Source organism: Ambystoma mexicanum, chromosome 1q (assembly GCF_040938575.1).
Source record: "Ambystoma mexicanum isolate Mex_15411 chromosome 1q, UKY_AmexF1_1, whole genome shotgun sequence".
NCBI lineage: Eukaryota > Metazoa > Chordata > Amphibia > Caudata > Ambystomatidae > Ambystoma > Ambystoma mexicanum.
In genome coordinates, this window is record NC_090922.1 from 841,296,072 (window position 1) to 841,319,774 (window position 23,703).

General features: G+C 43.9%; 1 protein-coding gene across 1 annotated transcript in view; it reads right to left on the bottom strand.

Moving 5' to 3' along the window:
- TDRD5 (tudor domain containing 5) overlaps positions 1–23,703 on the bottom strand; it is a 2,293,977-nt gene that overhangs the window by 1,129,162 nt on the left and 1,141,112 nt on the right. The window contains exon 8 of the mRNA XM_069641474.1: positions 20,316–20,467. Coding sequence (XP_069497575.1) covers positions 20,316–20,467 — 152 coding nt within the window. The remainder of the gene's footprint in view (positions 1–20,315; positions 20,468–23,703) is intronic.

The following is a 23,703-nucleotide window of genomic DNA, read 5'->3' on the forward strand; positions in this document are numbered from 1 at the left end:
GGAGATTTTAATGCCCCTGAATTGAAGGAATATAACAGGTTTATCTTGGACCAATCACAAGACAACCAGTTAGATGAGCTTGTACTAATGGGTGACAAAGGAGATGCCAAATGAGCAGTCTTTTAATATAAATGATCTTTTCTGTAATAATAGTAAAGGAAATAATTCGGATTTCATAAAAAATACTTGGTTTCTCATGGTTGCACTATGTTTATGTAGATCATAATTTTTGGCACAGTTGTGGAGCAATACCAATATAATTTATTTTGCTTAGTGATCATGCGGTACTATCGTGGACACACATCCTATCAAAGACACGTGAAATTAGAAACTATAATGAGGTGGGGGGCGATGTTGCGCACAACAAAAATGACTGCCTGATTGTGAGTTCCTGCTCCGACCGAAAATCCTTGGTTCAAACATCCTGATGGGCGCCGCCTGGAGTGCTGCAATTTCAGACACAGATGGCCTGAATACCCAGCTGTAAACTGCGAGAATCCTGTTCAGCTGTGTGGTCGCTGTCGGAGGTTGCACCTGCTCAATCCTAGACCAGCCTGTGACGGGGCTGCGATCCGCCTGAGGGCTCCACGACGACGCTACCAGCGGCCGCTGGCGCGGGAGGACACAAGGCCGCGGTAGGTGGGGCTAGCGCTGGAGCAGAGCGCTGGGCCTCCGCACACAGAGTGCAACTGCATCGCTGGCCGCAGGGAAAATAGGACGTGTCGGCGAGGCTGGGACCTGTCTGCGGCACCCCGAGACCGGAGCGGGGACCGCACTGTGCGGTCCGGAGCCCCATGCTGAGGCCGCCACTGTGGTTCGCATGGGGCCATGAGACACACGGGGGGGGAGAGGGGGAGACCACAAGTAAGGAGCCGGTGCAGCTGGGACGGGGGAGAGGGCCCTTCCACACAGAGGCGCGGTGTGGAAATCGCTTGCCTCCCGGGCCCCTCTGCTACTGGGCGGCTGAACGTGCTCCAACCAGCATCGGCGAGGAGCCGGATTCATCCGGAACATTAATTCATAATCGGCCGCAGAGGCCGTGGGGGGTGGGAGATCCCTCCTGCATTCTGTGGACTGCGGCTGACGTGACCTCATTCTTTTCTCTGTGCTGGACATACTGGGTCCCTCTGCCAGCTTGCCCCGCGGTGCTCGCGTGCTCTTCTATCTGCGAACACCTTGCTAGTTAATTGGGGGCCAGGTAAAACTTCGAAGTTGGCCCGTGCAAAGCACGAAGCTGCTCTGTCACAAACTCATTTTGCGGGAGGACCTCTGCGGACTTCTGGTGGACAACAGCGCTAGATCACCCCATACTTGTATACTTTGTTTTCAACCTACAGACACCCTATTAGACAGCTTGGGGCCAGGAAAAACACCATATTTGGCCCGCAGAGAGCCTGTGTTGGCCTTGCAACATAAAAATAACGTGGGAGGCTCCCTGCACTCCCCTGGCCAGCAGCAACACTGGATTGCTCCGTACTGGTATCCTGTGTCAAATACACGTGGGAGGACACAGTCCACCGACGGTTCACATCCCCTGCCCCCCGGGACACCCTCTTTCGTGTTAGACTCTTCTTGACATGGTCAGTTTATTCATATAACGTGGGTTAAGGGGTTGGAAAAGGGAAAGGGGGATGCCACAGAACTGCGTAATATCCGATACTACCATGAGTGAACCTCAGAAATCGGGGAGAGGGAACAAGACCCCCAGCAGCAAGAAAAAAGGCCCAATGGATGCCTACACAGGCGGCCAGGCCCAGACCACAGCCGTAGAGGTACCCACCAACTCCAGAGAGGCCCGGAGCGCTGTGGGCGAGGGACAGGAAGACAGACTTACAACAATAGTTCAAAATGGGTTCCGAGCAGTGAATATTAAGTTGGACGACATAGTATCCACCATAGACTCGCTTAAGGCAATGATTGAAAAGGAGAGTGCACGTGTCACGGAAACAGAGAACATGGTAAGCACTAATGAGGATACTATAGCACACCACAGTCGGGACATCAACCAACTCAAGGAAGCCATGTCAAAAATGCAAAACAAGTGCAAGGACCTGCAGTTGCGTTCAAGGCGCAACAATATCCGAGTGTTGGGAGTGATGGAATCATTCGGCAAAGGCCAGATGGAGAAACAACTGGAAGCGCTGCTCAAAACTGTGTTCGGCTCGGAGGCTTTTTCAGAACATTTCCTAGTGGAAAGGGCACATCGAACCTTGGCCCCAGCCCCTAAATCTGGCGCGCCGCCGCGCACGATAATTGCGAGGCTTCTGAATTATAGAGACAGAGACACGATCCTACGCTTGGCAAGGGAGGCTGCAACACTCCACTATGAAGGGAACCGTATTCATATATATGCAGATTTTTCCGCCAGGGTTCAGGCCAGCAGGAGATCATATGAACCGGTAAAAAGACTCCTCAGAGACCACGAAGTGTCATACGCCTTGATGTTTCTGGCTAAAATGAGGATACAGCACGCAGGAAGGGCGCACTTCTTTGAAACCCCGGCTGAGGCCACGCATTACATTAAGACTTCTATACCTCTTCCGCCCAGAGGGGGCAGACCGGCACAAAACAACAGGCCCAGGCCGGAGGACTATGACACGTGTGGTGTTGGCTTAAGCGTGGGCCACTGTGCTTAATGGAATCCAAATTGGTTGAAAAATTGGTCTGGGCGGCTCCGTCCATGTTTAATACTGGAGTGTTGGGGCCAATCGGCGGTCATGTGGAGCGACATGTCCACCGCTGGAATGCTCCATCAGTTAACTGGGTTATATCATCAAGTTGGGGATGATGATTTGGGAGGGGAGGGGGTGATGTTTTAGAAGTAAAAAGTTCTGGTCACCTAGAGAAGAGTGACCCAGGTTACAGTTTGGTTGTGGTTGACTGCTTGTTTAATGTTAAAAAAATGGTCGCATTGGGAGTGGCGCTGGTCGGCTGGCACAAACGGCACGGCCATAATGGTCATGGGTTTGGGTTGATTTGTTTTTACATAATACTGGTGACGGGATGCGAATAAAACTGTTTACATGGAATGTAAGGGGTCTGAATAACCAGATGAAGGTCAAAAAAATGTCTAATTATGTCACTAGGCATGGCCCCCAAATATTGATGTTGCAAGAAACACATACAATGGGAAGCAGCAATTTGCACATATTGCCTAAATGGGGTACCCAGTGTTTCCATACAGACTATTCCACACAGGCCAGAGGGGTAATCACTCTTATCCATCCAAGCCTGGGGTTTGGGCTGGAGGGCCACAAGGTGGATTAACAGGGTAGATATGTGGTTGTATGGGGTAGGCTTGCTGGACAACTACTTTTGGTTAATACGTATGGGCCGAATATAGACGACCCCACATTTTACGAAAATATGTATCAGATGATTGTCGCCAGTGGTTTGCCCAACGTGATATGGGGGGTGGGGACTTCAACGTGGCACTGGACCGGGTGTTAGATAAGGCTTCCAGAGTCAATAGAACCCCTAGTAAAACGGCCTCCACCCTGAAGAGCGTTCTCTCACAATTGTCAATGGTAGATGCCTGGCGTATGTTACACCCAAGAGACAGTAAATATACATATTACTGCTCGGTTCACGACTCAGAGTCCAGGATAGATTATTGGTTTGTTGCATCGGGTATGTCCTCTTTGCTGCAGAAATGTGAAATCTTGCTCCGCAGATTTTCTGACCACTCCCCAGTGGCGGTACAACTGAAGTTTCAAAATGCCCCCTGTCCCACAAAAAGATGGAGAATGCCGAATGGAATGTTCGGAGACTCGGGGGTGGTGGAAGCATTACATGTTGAGATAAAGGAATTTTTTGTTAATAAAATGGGAACGATAAGCAAGTACTCTATTATGTGGGAATCCTTTAAAGTATGGCTCAGGGGAGTACTATTGTCCAAATCCGTTGGTTTGCTGAAGAGTGTGCACACTGATTTATCTAATATTGAAAGTAAATTGGCCGTATTGGAGGGGAACTACACCCTGACACAGAATAGGGAACTGTTGGCGGACATACACACACTTACAGGACTTTAATAAACTGGCCGCTAGAGAGGTGCAGTATGTGGCGGCTCCCATGCGTGCACGGAGATATGGGGAGGGGAACAAGGCTGGTAGGACACCGTCTAATCTTCTCAAAGGTGATAAACAACCTAACCTAATCAATAGTATACAAACGGAACAGGGGGAGGTGCTCTTGGGGGAGGATGAGATAAACCGAGAATTTGTAAAATTGTATTCCAACCAAGATAAAAAGACACCCGTAGACATTAAAAACTATCTTGCGTCCTTTAGTTTACCCCAGCTCTCGGAGGCTGAACGCGCCGCGTTGGACAGACCGATAACGGCGGAAGAGGTCACAGAAGCCATTAAAATGTTGACATCTGGTAAGGAACCTGGGTCTGATGGGATAGGGGCAGAATTCTACAAGGAATTCCAGGAAGAGCTTGTCCCAGTACTTCTCCAGGTTTGGGAGGAATCCCTAGAATGCAGTATACTGCCTCCATCTATGAGGCGATGATCACGGTCCTTCCCAAGCCATGGCGACCACCACAGGATGTGTCGTCCTATAGACCCCTGTCATTTATAAACACTGATGCCAAAATATTCGCGAAAGTGATGGCCAATAGACTTTTACCAGCGGTCCCTGAGCTAGTACACCCCGATCAAAATGGGTTCATTCCTGCTAGGTCCACATCCCTCAACCTTCGTAGGCTCTTCGGTCTAATGGTGAAAATAGACCCCAAGAGAAGTGCAGCTGCAATATCCCTAGATGCTGAGAAAGCCTTTGATTCCGTGTCCTGGGCCTACCTCCTGCCGGTACTAGAAGCGTTTGGGATGGGCCCCAACTTTATGAGGTATGTCAAGCTACTATACACCGAGCCTGGAGCTCGAGTTCTGACCAATAAATCCATATCTGACCTGTTCTTACTGGGTAGGGGCACTAGACAGGGCTGTCCATTTTCTCCCCTCCTGTTCGCATTGACTATAGAGCCCATGGCTGCCGCGGTGAGATTAAGACACGCCGATAAGGGCATAAATATAAAGGGCACAGTCCAACTAATCTCACTATATGCCGATGATACGATACTCTATTGCACATCAGTGAACCCAGGACGAATATAGCACCCGTAATGGCGGAAATACAGGAATTTGCGGCCTACTCTGGGTACGCGGTGAATAGAGCCAAATCGGAAATATTGCCACTCACGCTGTCCACCAAATGCCCAGACGTGCTGCACGGACTTAAATGGTCAGATCGACACATTAGGTATCTGGGGATCCTTGTGTCCAGAGATAGGAATACACTATATCAGGACAATCATGAGACTACACTGCAGACCATTACTACGAAACTCCAGTTGTGGGGGCGATTGCCTATCTCACTGCACGGCAGAGTGGCGGTCCTTAAAATGATAGTCCTCCCCAAGCTGCTCTATTTATTTGTTAATATTCCCATATGGCCGGGTAGAACTTTTTTCGCCAGACTCTGCTCCGTAGTGGTGACGTTCCTATGGAATGGGAAAACTGCAAGGATCAGTTGGGAGAAGATGACTGAATCATTCCACTGGCGGAATAGCAGCTCCCGACTTTGAGCTTTATTACCATGTGGCTCAAGCACAATTTGCAAAACACTGGTATGATGCCACACAGGAGACGCCCCATGCGCTAATAGAGGAATACACCACACACCCCACAAATGTACAGTCTGTCATTTTTGATACACAATACAGGGACACTTGCAAATACAATCCAGTTAGCTGTACGGTTAAAGCATGGGAGGCCATTTACAGAAAATTACAATTACAAACGCTCTGGAACTACCCAGGTATACCTCCCACGCACGACAGTTTCATACAGGAATCCTGGGACCCCAACATGGAAATGAAAGTGGGTGATACGTTTCTAAATGGCAAATTTGTGGCTGTGGAGGACATACTGAGAGCTTTCGGAGGTGGCCAGCTCAGGACACTTCAATATTACTGCATGAGATCGGCGTTCCAAAAGAAATGGCCGCTGTTTCCGGATGAACCCCAACCGCACCCATGTCTGCAGATGGTGACGGCTGTGGGAGGCCTGGGAATTTCTAAACTATACACAGCGGTACAGACTCACACCCCCCACTGTAAACCATATAAAAGAAAAATGGGAAAGGGACCTGCAGGCGCCCATAGAGGACGAGAAGTGGAATAGATATTGCTCGCTGACAAAGAGGGTCTCTCTGAACGCTGGCTTACGATTAATCCAATTCAAGATCCTGAATAGGCTACACTACACCCCAAATAAAATAGCGAAATTTACTCCTGGTGCGTCAGACGCATGCCCCAAATGTAACATGTCACAGGCAGGAGAGTATCATATGTATTGGGAATGTCGGGTGGTATGGAGCTTCTGGAGAGAAGTTGCTGAAATGTTGGGAGAAATTACACAGATCCCCCCCAGACCTGAAGCCCCTGAAATATCTATTTGGGGACATAGGCAAATGCTCCGAAAAAACTAGACGATTGTTTAATGTAACATGTGCAATTGCCAAAAAATGTATTCCGTTGAAGTCGAAAAGCGCGAGCCCACCCAGCATGAACCAATTTCTTCGCAAACTTACATATGTTAATGAGGCGGAAGAACAGTATGTGATGACCCGACCCAGAGCCTGCAGACCCAAAGATATATGGGGCCCATTCAGGACTTATTTGTGTGACCTGTCCTGGGATGAAGATGAATCGTTGTAAGACTAGGCAAATGTCATGATCATGTTTTCATAATTATGTTGGATAAGTATTGTGCGGGTTGAGAAGTGCTGTGTATCCCTGTGTGACCATCAATAAAATGAGTTTTTTTTTTAAAAAAAGAAACTATAATGAGCTTATTTTGGCTAATTGTGCTGGCAATCGCATCACATGGAATAATAAGAATATCGGTAAAATCAGTAATCTGATCAAAATAAATAGTTGTCTGAATTATGAATGGATTCTTTCACATCAATGGGATCTGTCAAAATTAATGCTGGTATTAAACCACCATCTCATTTTGAATGCCAGACGCAAGAATCAAGATAGGAGCCACGTAGGTTGCCCTGACAGGGAGACTCAGCTAGCTAAATGGAGATACCACAACAGATGTAGACAGATTAACAAGGATTCTAGTCTCACATGGCCAAATAAACGTCAGCTAAAGGTACAGGAAGCCATTCAATAAAAAAAAATAGCTTAAAGTCCATAAATCATCGATGAGGAAGCCCACCATGGTCTGTTGTGAAGATTCCCAGTGACTCCACATCCGTGTTGGTCGGCAATGATCTAGGCCTGGTACAACCTTTATTATAATAGATCTATACGACCCCCCCATCAAGGGTACGGACAAAAACTAATGAGAAAGTGGTAGAAAACAGTGATGAAATATGAGACTAAATTCCCTTTGTATGTGATGGGCGACTTCAATGCAAACATTATCCTACCAGATGTAGATATAGAAGTAAAACTCTGCTCTAGCCCAAACAGAGAGAACAAACAAAATAGTTGCATTAGTACTTGCGTTAATATGCTTGCGGAATACAAACTGATGTGTCTGAATGGCTTGTGTCCGGGCGATAGACAAAGAGGATTCACATTAGTTAGCGGAAAGAGTGCCTCCACCCTTGACTATGTGTTCACCAATGCTTGTGGGCTAGAAAGGATGATGGACATGTGGATTGCGTCGCGAGATGACAGTGACCATTTAACCCTTTGTGTACTGTCTAAGACCCTTGATATAGTTCCCTGTAAAAAGACCTATGGTAAATCAGGTAACATTTTCTTAAATAACAAAGGAAATCACATTCAAAGGCATCCAGCGAATTTTGTCAAGGGAAACATTGTCTGTGAGCAACTGATGCCCACTTTTGTTGATGCTTGTCAAAGAGCCAGTGGGTGTGGTCAGAATATAAGCGAGGTATTTACATCAACCATTGAGCAAATTAATAACCAGGTGGCCTGTACACGTGAATACAAATCTGTCCAAGATCGCACCAATATGGTATCAAAGAAACATACTCATTTTGACCCCAAAATTACTCCAGAAAAGATGAAACTTTGCTCCGTTATTGCCTCCTTACTCTTGTCTTCAACATGGCAAATTGATGCTGAGGCAGTAAATATTAAAATCAAAAAGGCTAAATCGGATTACAAAAATGGTTACGGCAACACAAAAGAGTATGTGAAAATGAGCATTGGTTAACCTTTCCCCATCTGGCTACCACAAAGAATACAGTGGCAATATGGAAGGAAATAAGGGCAAACAAAAAGTGCCAATTACGATTAATTCTATTCCAGAAGAGGTATGGGCTGATCATATAACAAAAACATTGGGTTCTGTAGATGAAACAGAGACAAATATTGTCTTCCCTAATACACCATGGATATGTCAAGCGAGACGTTCAGATATTCAAGAAATAACATTTAAACTGCTGTCGAGCATGAAGCCCTGATGGGATTAGTAATGGTCTAATGAAAATGTGTTCCTCAATATGGTGGAAGCATTGTGGCACTTATTTACAGACATTGGGAAGTCCGGTATTGTACCGCTATCTGGGAGAGAGAGTCATATACTCCCCGTATATAAAAAGGGCTGCATTGTGACCTGCCTAAGTATCGACTCTTAGCCATGTTAGATATCCCTGCTAAGGTGTTTGCACGGATACTATTAATCAATCTGAATGCATGGATAAACGAACATGAAATACTAAGCAAGTTTCAGGCGGGATTCAGAGCCAAATCAAGAACCAGTCATTATATACTTACACTTGTATCCTCAGTAGAATATGCCTGGATATGCAGAAAAACCAAAATATATGCTGCCTACATAGACGTCATTGCTGCATTCGACACGGTAGTCAGGAACATCCCTTGTGGCCTTCTGAAGATGCTGATGGTGCCTCACCCTGATACAAGTGTTAAAGTGCGGTTGAATGCAATTGGTAATTTGTCTGCATCTATTTCGACTGGCATGGGAGTTAAGCAAGGATGCATTGTCGCAGCAACTTTATTTAATTTATATTTGGCTGACCTTGCTGCGTCCTTTAATCTAAATTTGTTACATCCTGTTAAAGTTGGCACACAGCACATAAGCTGGCTTGGCTATGCTGATGATGTACTATTATTAGATTATACACCAAAGGGACTTCAATGTTTGCTTGATGGCATATGTAGTTTCCCTAAACTGAATGGCTTACGCATAAATACTGAAAAAAGCTAAATTATGGTATGTGCAGGAACTCTGAAAAAACAGGTGACCATGAGTTGGGTTCTAGATAATAAGAAATTAGAGTGTGTTACTTCTTACACTTATCTAGGACTATTAGTCGATGATACACTCAAATGGAAGTCTCATTGGGAGAGAACTAAAATCACATGCTGGACTTTGGTAGGTGCTGTGAGTGCTTCTATTGGCAGAAATTGAGGATTTTTGGTGAAGACAGTCCTAATTTACACAATGAAAATAGTGCCTGTTCTAACATATGGGATAGAGTTATGGAGACATTGCTTCAGTAAGAGCTAAAATAATTGAAGCCAGAATTTTAAGAAAGATATTTTGCATGCCGCAATCCGTGTCAGTTGAATTTTTCTATCTTGAGTATGATCTTACATGTATTCAATCCATCCTGATTAACAGATCTTTCATGTGCTCAGTGGACCTTATGATTTAAATAATAATACAGTTACCGTAGATTACGCTAAGGCCTTTCTATGCCATGATAGAGTGGATATAAAATTGATCTGCTCCCGAACAACATTAATCGAATAAAATACTGGTTAAAAAAGAAGATTAGATCGTATGATCATGAGAATGATGTAGTACAACTCTCTAGCAACTCACATAGTGGACCCTTCATTGAATACATTAATTCATGAAATCGCCCGTCTAACTATATTGTGGCGTTTCCTGAAGCTTGGGTCATTTCACAGTACCTCTTGCTAAAATTTAACAAAAGCGAAGTATTAGAATGGGAAGGTGCGAAGAAAGGCCTACATCGTAATGAGCGTAACTGCCTGTTATGTGGAGACAACAAAATTAAGTCCCTTGAGCACATAATGACAGAATGTGAAAGTCTAAACAGTATTAGAAATCAAATGATGAAATCCTATAGTAACTGTTTTAATTGTGATGATCCGAAAGTAATGTGGAAAATGTTTATGGATGGGAACAATGAGAATTTCATCTATAACATGATTAGATTGTAGAGGAAATGCATCGAAATATTTGATCTCTACGAATTCTGAGCGAACATGATTTTCTACTGTTTTCTCCTCTCATACTTTTAATGTTAATGTCCTCAGTTTTGACTCTTTAAATGTAAGATGTGATTTTAATTTTTGATGGATTCATTTTTATGGGATTTATTCAATGAATGTATGTGTGTTTATGTATTATTGTATGTACCCTATACAGTCATCATTGTTGGTTTTATGTGGTATATACAAAGCTTTTAGCTGTATGCATATTAATAAAATTGAAATAATGGCAATTAGCGATTTGTATTTGAACGTAGAAAGAAACATGATGACAGGAGATTCTAGGCCCTGGCCCGAAGTAATATTAATGCAATGACCAATACTGAGACTAATTCCATTAGTGAACGTAAATGGATGCGTGCAATTAAAGACCTATACTTTGTACATGGCTTTCATGAGGTAAGAGATAGTGGATATACTCTAAATATCAATTTTTTAGAGGAATTTTTCATATGACATACTTGAAATTATTAAATCCTTTAATAACGCTCGAGTTCCAGGTCAGGACATGTCGTCTAACATGGTTTTAAAACAGAATCCTACATTTTGGGCTTTTATCTTGGAACAACTTTTTTCAAAAATGTTAAAAGATGATAGGTAAAATTCCAACGAGCTGGTGTAGATCTGTTATGATACCGGTATTTAAAGGGGGCGACCATGCTAACCCACTGAATTACACTGACTGTTGGCCATGATAGATGCAAGTCAGAAGATTCCACAATACTACTTAGGAAATTAAATAAATGGGCTCAAGAAGCTGGAATACTTTCAACCTTTTCAAATGGGAGTAGGTAAAGGGTATAACACTGTAAATAATATTTGCATATTACAATATTTTATTGCAGCATGTAAACGTAGAGTGAACGATGGAATATATGTTTGTTTCATAGATTTAAGCGAAGCTTTTGAATCTGTTGTAAGATCATTGCTTTGGACCAATCTGAAGAAATGGGGTATCGACCCTAACCTATTATACTTCATCACAACATTGTACTCAAACACCACTTCAGCTATACGGGTTAACCAAGAGGGTGATCTCACTTCAGATATTACCAGGAATACTGGAATTGAACAGGGCTGCATATGGACACTAATACTGTACAACCTATATGTTAGTGACATGGATAAGGCCATTGGCGCAGTCCGAAATTTCCCACCTTGTAATGGAGATATTGCGGTTCCATGGGTCCGATACGCAGATGATACCTTATTAATGGATCGCACCCCTATAGGGTTGGAAAGCTTCTTGACAGCGTAAGCTACCTATGCTCGGGCCAACCATCTCAAAATTAATGTCACTAAAACTAAAGGTATAATTATCAGTGGCAAAATCAAATCTTCTATCACCTACTGGTATGTTGATGATATGAAAAATGAAGTGGTCGATAGATCCAATCACTTGGGGTATCCGATAAAAAATCTGCCTCCTAAAAATTTTTATTGCAATAATTTACGATTGAAAGTGATAAAGAAATGGTATATCCTTGGGCGCTTCATTTATAAAATGGGTGAAAACAATGTTGAAGGACTCGTTACTATATACTGTAAAAGCGTGATAATAAGCATTCTATATGGTTTAGCGACCCTCCCTTCAACAATGATAGAAATTGAAAAGCTTAAAATGAAAATATTGCGTTCTATCTCGGACCAATCAGTGCCGGTGAAAGCAGTACGCAGTGAACTTGGTGTCCCATCAATAAGATCTCTTTGGCTGGTAAAGAGATACAATTTATACTTTCACAATTATTTTAGCAACTCCTACATGACTAATATTATACATTGTTTTTTGGCAGAGCAATACGCTAAAGAAGGTAAACGTGTTTTTAATGCAACTAAGTAATACTGTCAAGATGCATGCTTCACAATTGAACATTTTGATTGATGATTTAATCCTCAACCCAAATAGGTCAATGTTGTTAAAAAAGAAAACAAGAGACCTTGAAAAATGCCTTAATGTTGACAACTTGGAGAAACTAAAACTGCATAGGGAATACAGTATATAGGGCTTCAAACAGCAATCTCCTTGTACATATTTTACAAAACCTTGCTCTAACAAAAGCAAAGATTTAGCACATACCTTCGGTTCAACATCTTGCCAACTTTAGAACACACAGGCAAGATGGGTATCCGGTCAAAGGTTCGACTGCAAAGGGTCGAATTACCTTTTGATCGAAAACAAAAGAACCGAAAAAAAGATCAACATTTTTAATATTTATGTATTTATATATATTTTTTTAGTTTAGCATGTATAAAAAACTTTTTTATAAAGAGAAAACAGGGGGTTAGGGGGAACCCTCCCATAAAAAATGTTTTAAAAAAATTAAAATTTGGTCCTTTTTTCAGTCCTTTTACTGACGAAAAGAAGGCATTCGTGCCTTTTGTTTTCGAAACTTTGACCTATAACCAGGGAGATGGGCTAAGACCCCTCGTAAAGACAGGTTATGTCGCTTATGTAAACTGGACATAGAATCCGCTCGACATATTGCAACCATATGCGGCAAGCTAAAAGCTGAATATATCAAAAGCTATTGCAATTTTGTCATGAATATTGCATACATTAAAGAAAATCAATTTCTGTCTGCCATCTATAGAGCAGAATCTACTGTGATGACTCTGGCAGCATACCATGTATGGAAGAAGGTATGTGGCAAGATTTCTCATTTTGATCAACTGGAAATGGATGTAGGCAGCAGACACTAACCTGGCATTTTAATTGGAGAATATTCCGATGACTGAGTTGAGAAACTTTTATTGCATCTCAATTTATATACGTAACTTTTTTAGGAAACCTTGTATATTAATATGTATATTAACATGTTTTGATGCATGTAAAGGTTTGAATTAACTAAGCAAAATAAACAAAAATATGTCACGTGTAAGTCTGCTTTGATCAGCCAATTGTTTGCATAGCCGCAGTCGAAGATCTTTTCGACCTCCCAGAGGTACACCGCCGGCAGTCGAAAAAAACCATGTGGAGCAGACATTAGAACTAAGGAAATAAGTGTGTGCCATCTCTGCTCGTTCACCACAAAACAAGGAATTATGTATGGGGGAAGAGGAAATACACATCCTGAATATCTATAGGGTATATCCAGTCCTTGATCATAGGATTGGGAAAAATCTTGGAAGAAGGGGATAACACCCTGACCACCACCTCCATCCACTCGTTTGCCATCTTAAAATCAAGTATGGGCACAAGGTAGTTTGCTTTTCAGCAGAGATCAAGAGTAATGGCTTTTCCTCATTTTGTGGAAATTCTTTCTAGGGCACCTTTTTGTAAAACAATCCCTTCTTTCTGGTCCCTAAATCACGAGGTGGTCACTAGAGATCGGTAACACCCATCATCTAAAATCTGACTGGCTAATGAGGGCCTAAAAGCAATCACCCTCTCTCTCTTACTACCTCTGGGGGTTCCTAGGTGGATTCTAACCTGAGGTCGGACAAGCAGAATGGTCTTAAGTGGTGCCTTCCAGTTAGCAAGGCCTCAATTGTTGTTTACCTCTCCCACTATTTTACTCCTCGCCCTCATATCCTTTCCTTCCTTTCTCTTCCTCTAACTCTCATCCCATCTCTTCATCCCACTCACCTTGCGGGCACTCTCTCTGGCTCTCCAATGTTCTTCCGCCTGTAGCTACTCTCCCAGGCTCTCTAATACCCTTCCACTTCCATCTCCACTACACTTCCCCTGCTGTCTACTCCACCCGATCTTCACTACACACTACCCCTCCTATCAGTCACCATCTATCTTTTCACACTCATTCACCTTTCTCACTCTGCCTCCCTTACTCCAACACAGTAACTACGTCTCACTCTTTCAACTTCATCACCATACATGCACACTCACACCAAAGTACCACTTTCTCTCACCAACCAATAGCTCACTTTGCACATGCTCTCTGTAGTCTTCCAGCATCGCAGCTGCAACAATCTTCGGCCACCTGGTCTTTCGGTCCACCTTCTCTTCCCTTGACCTAATCCAAACAACACGCACTGCCCTGTTCCCAGCATCCCTCTTTATACTCCTCCTGCCCCTCCCATTGGTCCTGGCGCCCACTTGGTTCCCATGGCCAATCTCTATCTTACTCGTTCCTCTGGGTTGTGTCATAGAGGTGCAAGGCTTTAAAGTGCCTCTGAAGCCCTACCCCTTTCTCAAAGGCAGGTCTGCCAGAGTTTTGTAATGATGGCCTGCAACCATAAAAGTAAATATCAAAGATTGTATGCGCGTGATCTTCAGCGGCCTCTCTGCTGCCTTGCTGTTCACTGGCAGCTTGCTTGCTGGTGGATTGCACCTTCTCCTCCAGGACCACAAAGAGAAGGGAACACTGGCCAGGCCATGGCAAGTATGTGGTTATTCTTAATATGGATTTCTAAACTCTTACCTGGTGGGCAGAGGTTCAGAAGGCCAGCCTAGTTTTTTGGAACAGGGTAACCTTCTGGATAAGCCAGACCAATCAAGGTAGCATTGACGGCGGTCAAGACTAGGGGCCTCATTACGACCTCGGCGGTAGCCATGCCGCTATAGGCGGCATGGCTGCTGCCGAAATCGCGTCCGGGTCCGCGTTCCCAGAATAGGGAATTATCGGGCCATTCAGAGTTTGGAGGGCCTGGTAATTCCTCCCTCCAGGAACCCGGGCCCGGACCTTCCCTATTCCCATTTCAGCCCCCATAGGACTGAATGGGAATGGGAGAGGGAGCAAACAACGGGCCGATTACGAGTGGCCCGTTGTTTGCTCCCTCTTACCCTTGCGGTACCTCGTAATGTGGCGGAACGGGTTTAATGGGTCCACCTCCTTTAGCGGGTCCCGTTAACCCGTTCCGCCAGGGTTGTAATGAGGCCCTAGGTCTCAGGAAGGGCGGGGGTGAATGAAAGACCTAAATGAGCATAGTAAAGGACGCTTACAAATCACTCCCAGTCAGGTGTATATATTTAAAAGTACAAATGCATGTATTTCAAGGCCAAACGGGACAGTGGCGATTTCTCTGCTCCTGGTGGATGGATCAGGCATGTACCACTGTAGCAGGCTTCAGGGCACAGAGGGGCACAGCTGCAATGAACTTGCAAAGTTCGTCACCACTGCTGGGTGACACGGTAACCGCGTATACTCCAGATCGGGGCACTCGCTTTACTCCAGACATGGGAACGCCAAGTGTACCAAATTTGGTGTGAGTGCCGTGAACACAGAGCTTGCGATGTACCAAGTTTCAAGGCCTCCTCGAAACGGCGACGGTATCAGGGCAAAGGTCCTGCACAATCTGGTCAGCCCACTGGTTGGCCCACGGACACTTCCGAAAAGGCTTACTTGCAGGTTTTGATGAAGGTGACAAGAATAGTTGGTCCCACTATTCTAATGGGTCGAAGCGTCTTCGTAGATCTTCTAGGATGACCAGATGCAGAGGGGTCCCACGGGACGGCAGAGGGCTCAGGGTGCCAAACCTTCCAGCGGGTCACCAGCGGTTCCTCTTCCTCGACTCAGCTTCTTAGTTTCAGGATACTTGGATCCTATCCTTCGTTCAGTGAGAACTCCAGAGATCGACATGGTATGGGTGTTGGGAGCCTTCTCTTATCCAAAATCTCCTTCGCGCCAAAACAAAGAGGGCCCAATGGGAGATCTACTCACATACAGGCATATGTTGACCAATCATGGACCACGGTGGTCCCAGGCATTCACAGAACACCAGACTCTGGCACCCAGGATGTGTATTGGAACTAGACAGTCCAGCCCACATCCTTGGGGCGCACACTCAAGGCATGCAGAAGCCCACGAAAGCTTGGCGCTTCGCGGGAAAATCCATGTCCAAATAAAGACTGACCCGGGTCAGCTCGACCTGGGGACGGTGAAGGGGCAAAATGGCCAAAGGACAGGACAAAGTAACTCATGGCAAGGCCATTTTGGAGCCAGGCCACCTAACCGTGCCAAACACGGTAACCACGGATTACCTGAAAGGAAAGGGTTAAAAATACACAAAAAGATAAGCTGCCACCAGCCCTGTCCAGGGCATATCTGCACTTCACCTAAAAAATCTTTCGAGAGTAACTAGTGCCTTTAGAATTGACAGGAAGACCCAAGTGCACTATACTGGAAGGTACATTGTGCACTTGTAACATGTTGCAGAAAAGTTGCAACATTGACAAGGACTAAGGGAAACAAAGTCTCCCAGAACTGACTGTCTTTAAGGGCATGTCAGTTTCCCCATAACAAAGTGAGCGAAAAGCCCAGAGGAGTGCAGCAGAAGGCTGTGCGTGTAACGCTCACCTGATTCCATGGAGGCGCCGGTCTTGGCAGGATGGTGTCTGTGACTCGAAAAGTGAAGTGCAGGACTCGATTGGCTTCCGGGGCTGAGCCTCTTCGCACTGTGTGTCTACCTCGAAGAGTGAGATATCTGCAGGTGAAAGAATATGGGGTTAATGATCTGGGGTTGTCGGGTATCTCTCTCCCTTTCCCTTCCTCGCTTTTCCGTGGAGCCCCAAGGTCAACGTGCTCACCTTAGATAGGTGAATGCTGGACTCTCCATCTGCGTCTGGTGCAGGGTGCCGTTGCCAGTTCCTTCACTGGGTAAAACGTAGGCCTCTTGACATCAGAGGATTGCTACCGTCGTTAACTGCACGAACGGTGAGTTTCCGGACACCTTTTAAGTCCTTACAGTCTTTAGGTGCGTGGGGACGTTAATGTGGAACAGGGCTCTGTATAATGCTTTTTCTATTTGTCTTGCAGGGCTCTTGAGGTAGAAGATGGTGTGAAGAAAGCCGAAGTTCGAGCCAGAGTCTTGAAATGAAGCGCTTGGAAATGCTTAAGTAAATGCTGGTTGCCTGCTTTTCAAAAGCTCTCTAACAGTCTCTTTTCCCTTGCAGTTGTGAGTTCGGGTGTTGAAGAGACGCTGGAAAACGCCGGAGTATTTGCAGGCGCCCTATTGTGGCGGGCGCGATGGCGCGTAAGTAAAATACCTGTCTAATGTCTCTTCTTTTGTCTTTCAGGTGCAGGATTGCAGCGTTGAAGAAAAACCGGAATTTGCGGAGTGCCGGTAAGTAATTCCACACAGGAATAACTATGCTTTTGTCTTCACAGGCGGAGGAGCAGCGTGAAGAGATGGTAGCTGCCGATGGATCAGGTGAGGAAAGCGCTGCGCGTGAAGGTTGCCGTGATAACCTGTTGTTTCTTGTCTTTGCAGGTGCTACTGAAGGCTGGATACAGGAATGGTAAGCGTTTGTTCTTGCAGGTTCAGGATCGGAAAGAAGAAAACTGGAACAGACACGGTGAGCGTTCTGCTGCAGATGCAGAATAACGCGAAGCACGTTTCATCAGTCGGGTGTGGTTTAAATAGCCTTGGAGTCTTCCTCCACGGCCTCGCCTAGGTAAGAAAAGAGTTCCTGTTCCAGAAGAGTTCCAGTGTTGTATCCAGGGAGTGGAGCTTGCCCCACCCAGGTAAGAAAGTAGTCCCGGCTCACAGAGGATTCCTATGTGGCCGGTAAGTAAGCAGCATGGTCTGCTGCAGGTAAGTCCACCCAAGAATCTTCATACAAATTATGAGCCCGGCGCTTCCAGTGCCGGGACCAGTGACTTTGATGAGCCTGGTGCCACCGGCGCCAGGACAAGGTCCAAAAGGTCCCAGTGGGGACCGGCTGGTGCCTAGGATGAAGGTTAGGGGCCTGCTTCCAAGGACGTTGGGCTGGTCCTAGCTCCTTGGAAGCAGTGATCATGACAGTGCGCTCCTCTAGTAAAGTCAGACTATGGTGATCAAACAAAGCAAAAAGTAAGGGGGGGTACACAACAGGAGGGAAAATTACACATGGAATGGAAATCTTTCCCAACAGTGATAGGTGGTACTTGCCAATTGTAGCCAGGCACATCTAGAGGGAAGAGAGACTGGTTCCCTCTGAACTCTTTCACCCTGCCTTTGGGGAAGGACTGGCTCTGAAAAACACCCTTTCAGGCCTCATGCCTCAGGTTAAGAGGGGTCCTCATCTTCCCTTGACAGGGTCAGGGACACTGCTTTGATGGACAATTGGTTGACATTTCCCCAAAATTGGGTTCTCAGGGGAAGGGTTTGAGGTCCTGAATAGATAATATAAAAATGGGAAAAACCTTATTTGAATATCGCTTGTTCACTGCCTCTGCTCCGTTTCTGTTGGAATTTATGCTGATTCTGAAACTGTTTCCCATAACCTGCATGCTTCTGCAAGAGTTACCTTTCTGAAGAGGCAAGAGAGCAAGGTCTGGGCACCCCATTTTTATGCTCCAATCCTACAGCTTTAAAGGTCCCCTCAGCCTTTAACCCAATTTTGGTAATCACCTGTATGCAAATTAAATTAGGAATTTACTGAGAATGGCACATTTTGGAGTTTCTAATGGGCACCTGGCTTCAATTTGGTGAGGCACACACAGGGAGATCACTTAATACCGAAAACATAACAATAACTTAGTAAAACCAATCAGCCATGAAGCTCATGTAATGACACAAGCCATCTATCATTTGTGAGCTTTAGTATGTAAAACCTCTTACTTGAAAACCTTTGCACTGAGTTGCTCTACCTACCCATAAATGCTGAAGAAATGGCGGCATGCAAAGACGTAAGAGATCTGCTTACCTAGAAAGTCTTTTTTCCTGCTCTTTCTTTGGAGTGGAGGATGCAGAAAAAGGATAGCTCTTTTTCAAAGCTGCCAAAATAAGGAATCAGTGGGCAGATTCTTCCTCATAAAAGGGTGGATCTGGCTAAAGAATACAATATTTGAAACACTTGGCCTTATGTGGGACTAAAGCCGCAGTCATTAAAGTGTCTGTAAATGTTCTTACAGAGTATTAACCAAGGGAATTGGCAGATTCTCCTCTTTTGCCAAGTTGTTTCTCAAAAACAATTGAAGCTTGAAGAGGACAGTTGTGGCAATGGTAAGATTCATGTCCACTCTTTTGGTCAAATTTGCAAAAATAAGATCATCATACATTAGGAAATCATTGAGGGACCATTTGTGGGGGATCTGGGTGAATATGCAACCCAATCAAAAGCAAATTACATATCCCTTTCATGGCTAAAACCCATCCTCAGAATAAGTAATATTGCCAGTGTGGATAGCTGTTAGTGGATAGTGGGACGAGATCCAGCACATAACCACTGGTCTGGCGGGGCGGGTCCTTGAGATCTTGGCTTCTGAGGCACAGTCTAGGCAGGGAGTCATCAGTAGCAAAATTAGCAGTAGACACAGATGGCGATTCCCCTCCCCCTGGCAAGGCAAATCACCTGACAAGTCGTGATGCGCTCACATAGAAAATAATGGACCTGGATGGTTACAGACGTTGACAACCCATCACTGACACCAGAGACACAAATACAGCCTTTGACATTTTGGAACAGGACTGGATGCTGAAGATGTGGAGGGAGTTTAGGAAGCTTGACGCTAAGCCCAATATCCTCTCTGTTCTTATGTAACCTTATGTAACCTGTATGATATTTTCTAACAAATGTCAACTCCCAACGGAGGCAAGCAATACAATTGTATTTTCTTTCACGAACCACATGAGCGATAGTTGTCGAACAATGTCAATATAGAGACTCAGGGACAAGGTTAAAGGAGAAAATAAGAAAATACTCTAAGTTACAGAGTTAAAATTTCATTTTACATGGCAGACTACCTGCCTGTTTTTCTCTTTTTCTTTCCCAGGTATTAGTCCAAGGGAATTAATTCACTTTAAAGCAACTTTTTTGTGCTTTTTGGGATTAAATTGTGTGTGATGTTTGGAAAAATGCTAAAAGTAAGCCAAATGCCATACAACATGTAACTGGCTAAGATGTCGGGAGGTTTCGGTATTTAAAAGTGTACAAAGATCTCGCACATAAGCAGAGATTGTCAATGCTTATGAAGTTCCCATGATGGAAAACCAGATCAAATGTTGGGTAATTTTCTCCAATTTAAGTATCTGCACTTGGTCCTTCGAGAAATCTCAAAAGCACAAGGCAACATATGTTTCTGTTTAAAAGCTTGCTGCCATAATTGTTTTATGTTTTCAGTTTACCACAACTGCTTTTAAGTTTTTCACTCCAGTGCTATAATTTATTCACCTGATTATCATGAGTGATGACTCTGAGACTCGTTGGGCTTGAATCCTTATGCTGTTCGAGTGGGGAATCCCAGCTGGACAGCTCTACAGCAGGAAGCATTGGATCAAGAGTTGCATCATCTTTCTGTACACCATTCAATATCACCTTCTGGACTGCATAAGGGGAAAGACATTTTTTTTTTTAATCAAAACCTTACTAGAAGTATTTACTGTGACGTTTAACGTAATAAATCCCTTTAAGAAAAGGAAACAAAGGTATAAGTTCAAGACCAAACACAACAATAACATTAGTTAACACAAACACCAGAGCTTCCTAAACCAGTGCAAATTACACGAACAATGCCGACCAATGTGATCTGTAGACTCTACCTCAAAGGCAGTGTTGGTTCCATCTTACTTCAGTGGTAGCTTTGAGGTGATTTCACTTGTTTGCTGCAAGCATCCAGATGCATTTGGGCCTTGGTTTTGTGTTAAATAAATACAGTTCATTGCATACATTACTCATGGGCCAATCCGTTGTTTGAAAAAAATAGGCCACTACTGTATAATTTCGAAGCTCTGATGCAGGAGATGAGTCATGCGTTCAATACCACACACACATAGGACAGTCAACTGATTTAGAACTTCTGCACTTACAGGGGAAGTCTTTTTGAGCATACATCGATCGTTCTTAAAATAATGTCCACTACATCTTACTTTAGTTTTTCTCCCTTTTACACATGCAAAAACAACGGGTCGGGTAACACCATCTTGTGCTAATCTTATCCGTTGATCCATCACCCTAAATTCAAGTGCCCTTGCGGCAGTAATTCAGATCACCCGCCCCTAAAGCTGACATCACTAGACGCTTACACCCCTTTTCACAACGCCAATGCATGTTTCATGTCAACGTCCTGACGATCCTCCATGGAAATGCCAAGACGCCTCTTTCCTCAACAAGTATAAATAAACCTTTCTGATCACACACAGTGGGCGTTTCTTTTTCCTTTGTTTCAATGTTTGTTTATTTTGAGCTTCCCTGACTTGCTTCTGCTCTGTTCAGCTGTCTTCCAGGTACGACGCACTGAAAATTGGTCCTCATACGGCCTAAAATGAATGAACTCAATTGTCACTTTTTATTTAAACATGTCTTATATTATGTAGAAATGTCTTTACCAAACCATATCTAAATTCTACTTTAACATGGCATGTTCTTTACATGTGTCCTTGCAAACTTTCAATGTTTGTGCCTATTAAACGTCTATTTGCACAATGGGTTTTGGTAACATGGCTGTTTCTTCTCTTGTCCTTCTTTAACAAAACATTTTAAACTAAAACCTAATTGTGTTACTGTATACAAAAGCATAATTTTTCTCAGTGTTGACTTTGCACTTCTACAATATTCAGGAACTATGTAAACAATTCAACCCTACGTGTACAAGCCTACATTTTGAGAACAGGAAATCCTTGAAAGAGAAAGAAGCCAAGACGATGGGTAATCGGATGAAAGTCATGACAATCAATCACCGGAGCCAGAACCCAGTCGCATGGGAGACATTTCCAACTGGTGTACCGGACATCGTTGTGATGTTATGCCAACTATGGTGGAGGATTTTTTTGTGTGTTTACACCCTTTTCTGCGCCAATAGTTTTTTTCCTGTACGTTGTTCCCAATTTTAATGAATAAAGATTCCAATCCAAACTGTGTATGTAATATTTTTGATTTATTGATTTGTAATTTTTCCCATTTGGATGACACGTGTTTTGGCATTATGCTCTGCCTTTTTCAAATCCGGGCATTTACCTGTTTTCGCGGTCCAATTTATCTGCTTCTTTGCAGTGCTATTTAGTTAGAGAGGTTGAATCACACCTGAAAATAGTCTCTCTCTTGCCTCACGCGTTGGATATCAAGGTGCAACGAAGTAGATAAATTGGACAGCGAAAACAGGTAAATGCCCGGATTTGAAAAAAGCAGAGCATCCCCCCCAAAAGGAGCCTGTCCCCAACTGCCCCCTCTCCCCAACTTTCGAAATCCCTGTCCTCGTACCCCCTTTTACGCCCGCTTCCTCTGGACCCCTTTTTATTTATTAATAATATGTTTATAACCATATCAGGTTTTACATATATTACACAATCATTTTTCAATTTCTAACAACATTTCTAAGATTAAAAAAGAGAGTCTCCTACATAAATCCCGTGAGACAAATCTTTTAAAATGGTTAAAATCAGCTCATAAAATGTCATCATGTGAAACATCAAATTCATATCATTCCCTTCCATCAATCTTTCCTGCTATTTTTAGACATTTAAGTTTAGCCTCATTCCAGTGCGGTTTCCATGATAGCTCATAGTTTACTAAGACTCCTAGGTATCTGTAATATTCAACTTCAATCTCAACATTCTTTATCGTCCACTTAAACTTATTTGAGCGTGATTGCTTTGTAGGGCTTAGGAATCTCATCACCTTTGTTTTAGAAATATTTATTACCAATCCATTGTTGTCAGAAAATTGGATCAGACAATTTAGCCTATTTTGTAGGCCTACTGGTGTATAATCTAACAGGACCAGACCATCCGCGTATCCTTACCAGGATACCTGGAAATTACCAATCTTTACCGCATCAGCAGCCACCCCTATCTCATTCGAACAGTCGGCTGAATACAAATTAAATAACGTGGCTGCTAAATTGCAGCCTTGTTTCACACCACACACTGTGGGGGATCGCCTCAGATAGGCGGCCTTCGCCATCTAGTCGAATTTTCACTGTTGTGTTGGAGTACAGCAACTGGATCATATAAAGTAGTCCAGGTGGTATCGCCATCTAGTTCCTTTTACCCAAAGTTTCTCTCTCACTATAGTATCAAACGCTGCTGTGAAATCAATAAATATCACGTATACCGGGAGTTTACGAACCTTCCATTAGTATTCCCCTGCAGACACTAGGTTTAGAATGCTGTGTAATGTAGAGGATTTAGCACGAAAGCCTGCTTGGTTGATCGGAAGGATCTGTTTTTCAGTTATCCATTCATTCAATTCTTCTAGCAGAACCTTTGCAAAACATTTTGCTGGGATATCCAGCATAGCTAGCATTCTAAAATGTTTGGGATTTTTCCACTCTCCCTTTTTATGTACGGGGAGAATGATACTATTTCGCCACGACTCGGAAATTATCCCATTTTTGCCTATCCATTGGAACAGGATAACTAATGCTCTTGCCCATTCTTCAGGTGCTCGACGTAATAGGGCATTACAGGTCCCGTCAGGGCCAGTTGCCCTAGATAAATGTAATTGGTCGATCAATCTTTTTAATGAGGCCTCATTAAAATTCCCATGCCAAATAGACTGTGTTACACTAACTTTCCCCTTCATCTATCTTCGCTCCAATAGTGTTATTTACTTGGATTATCCA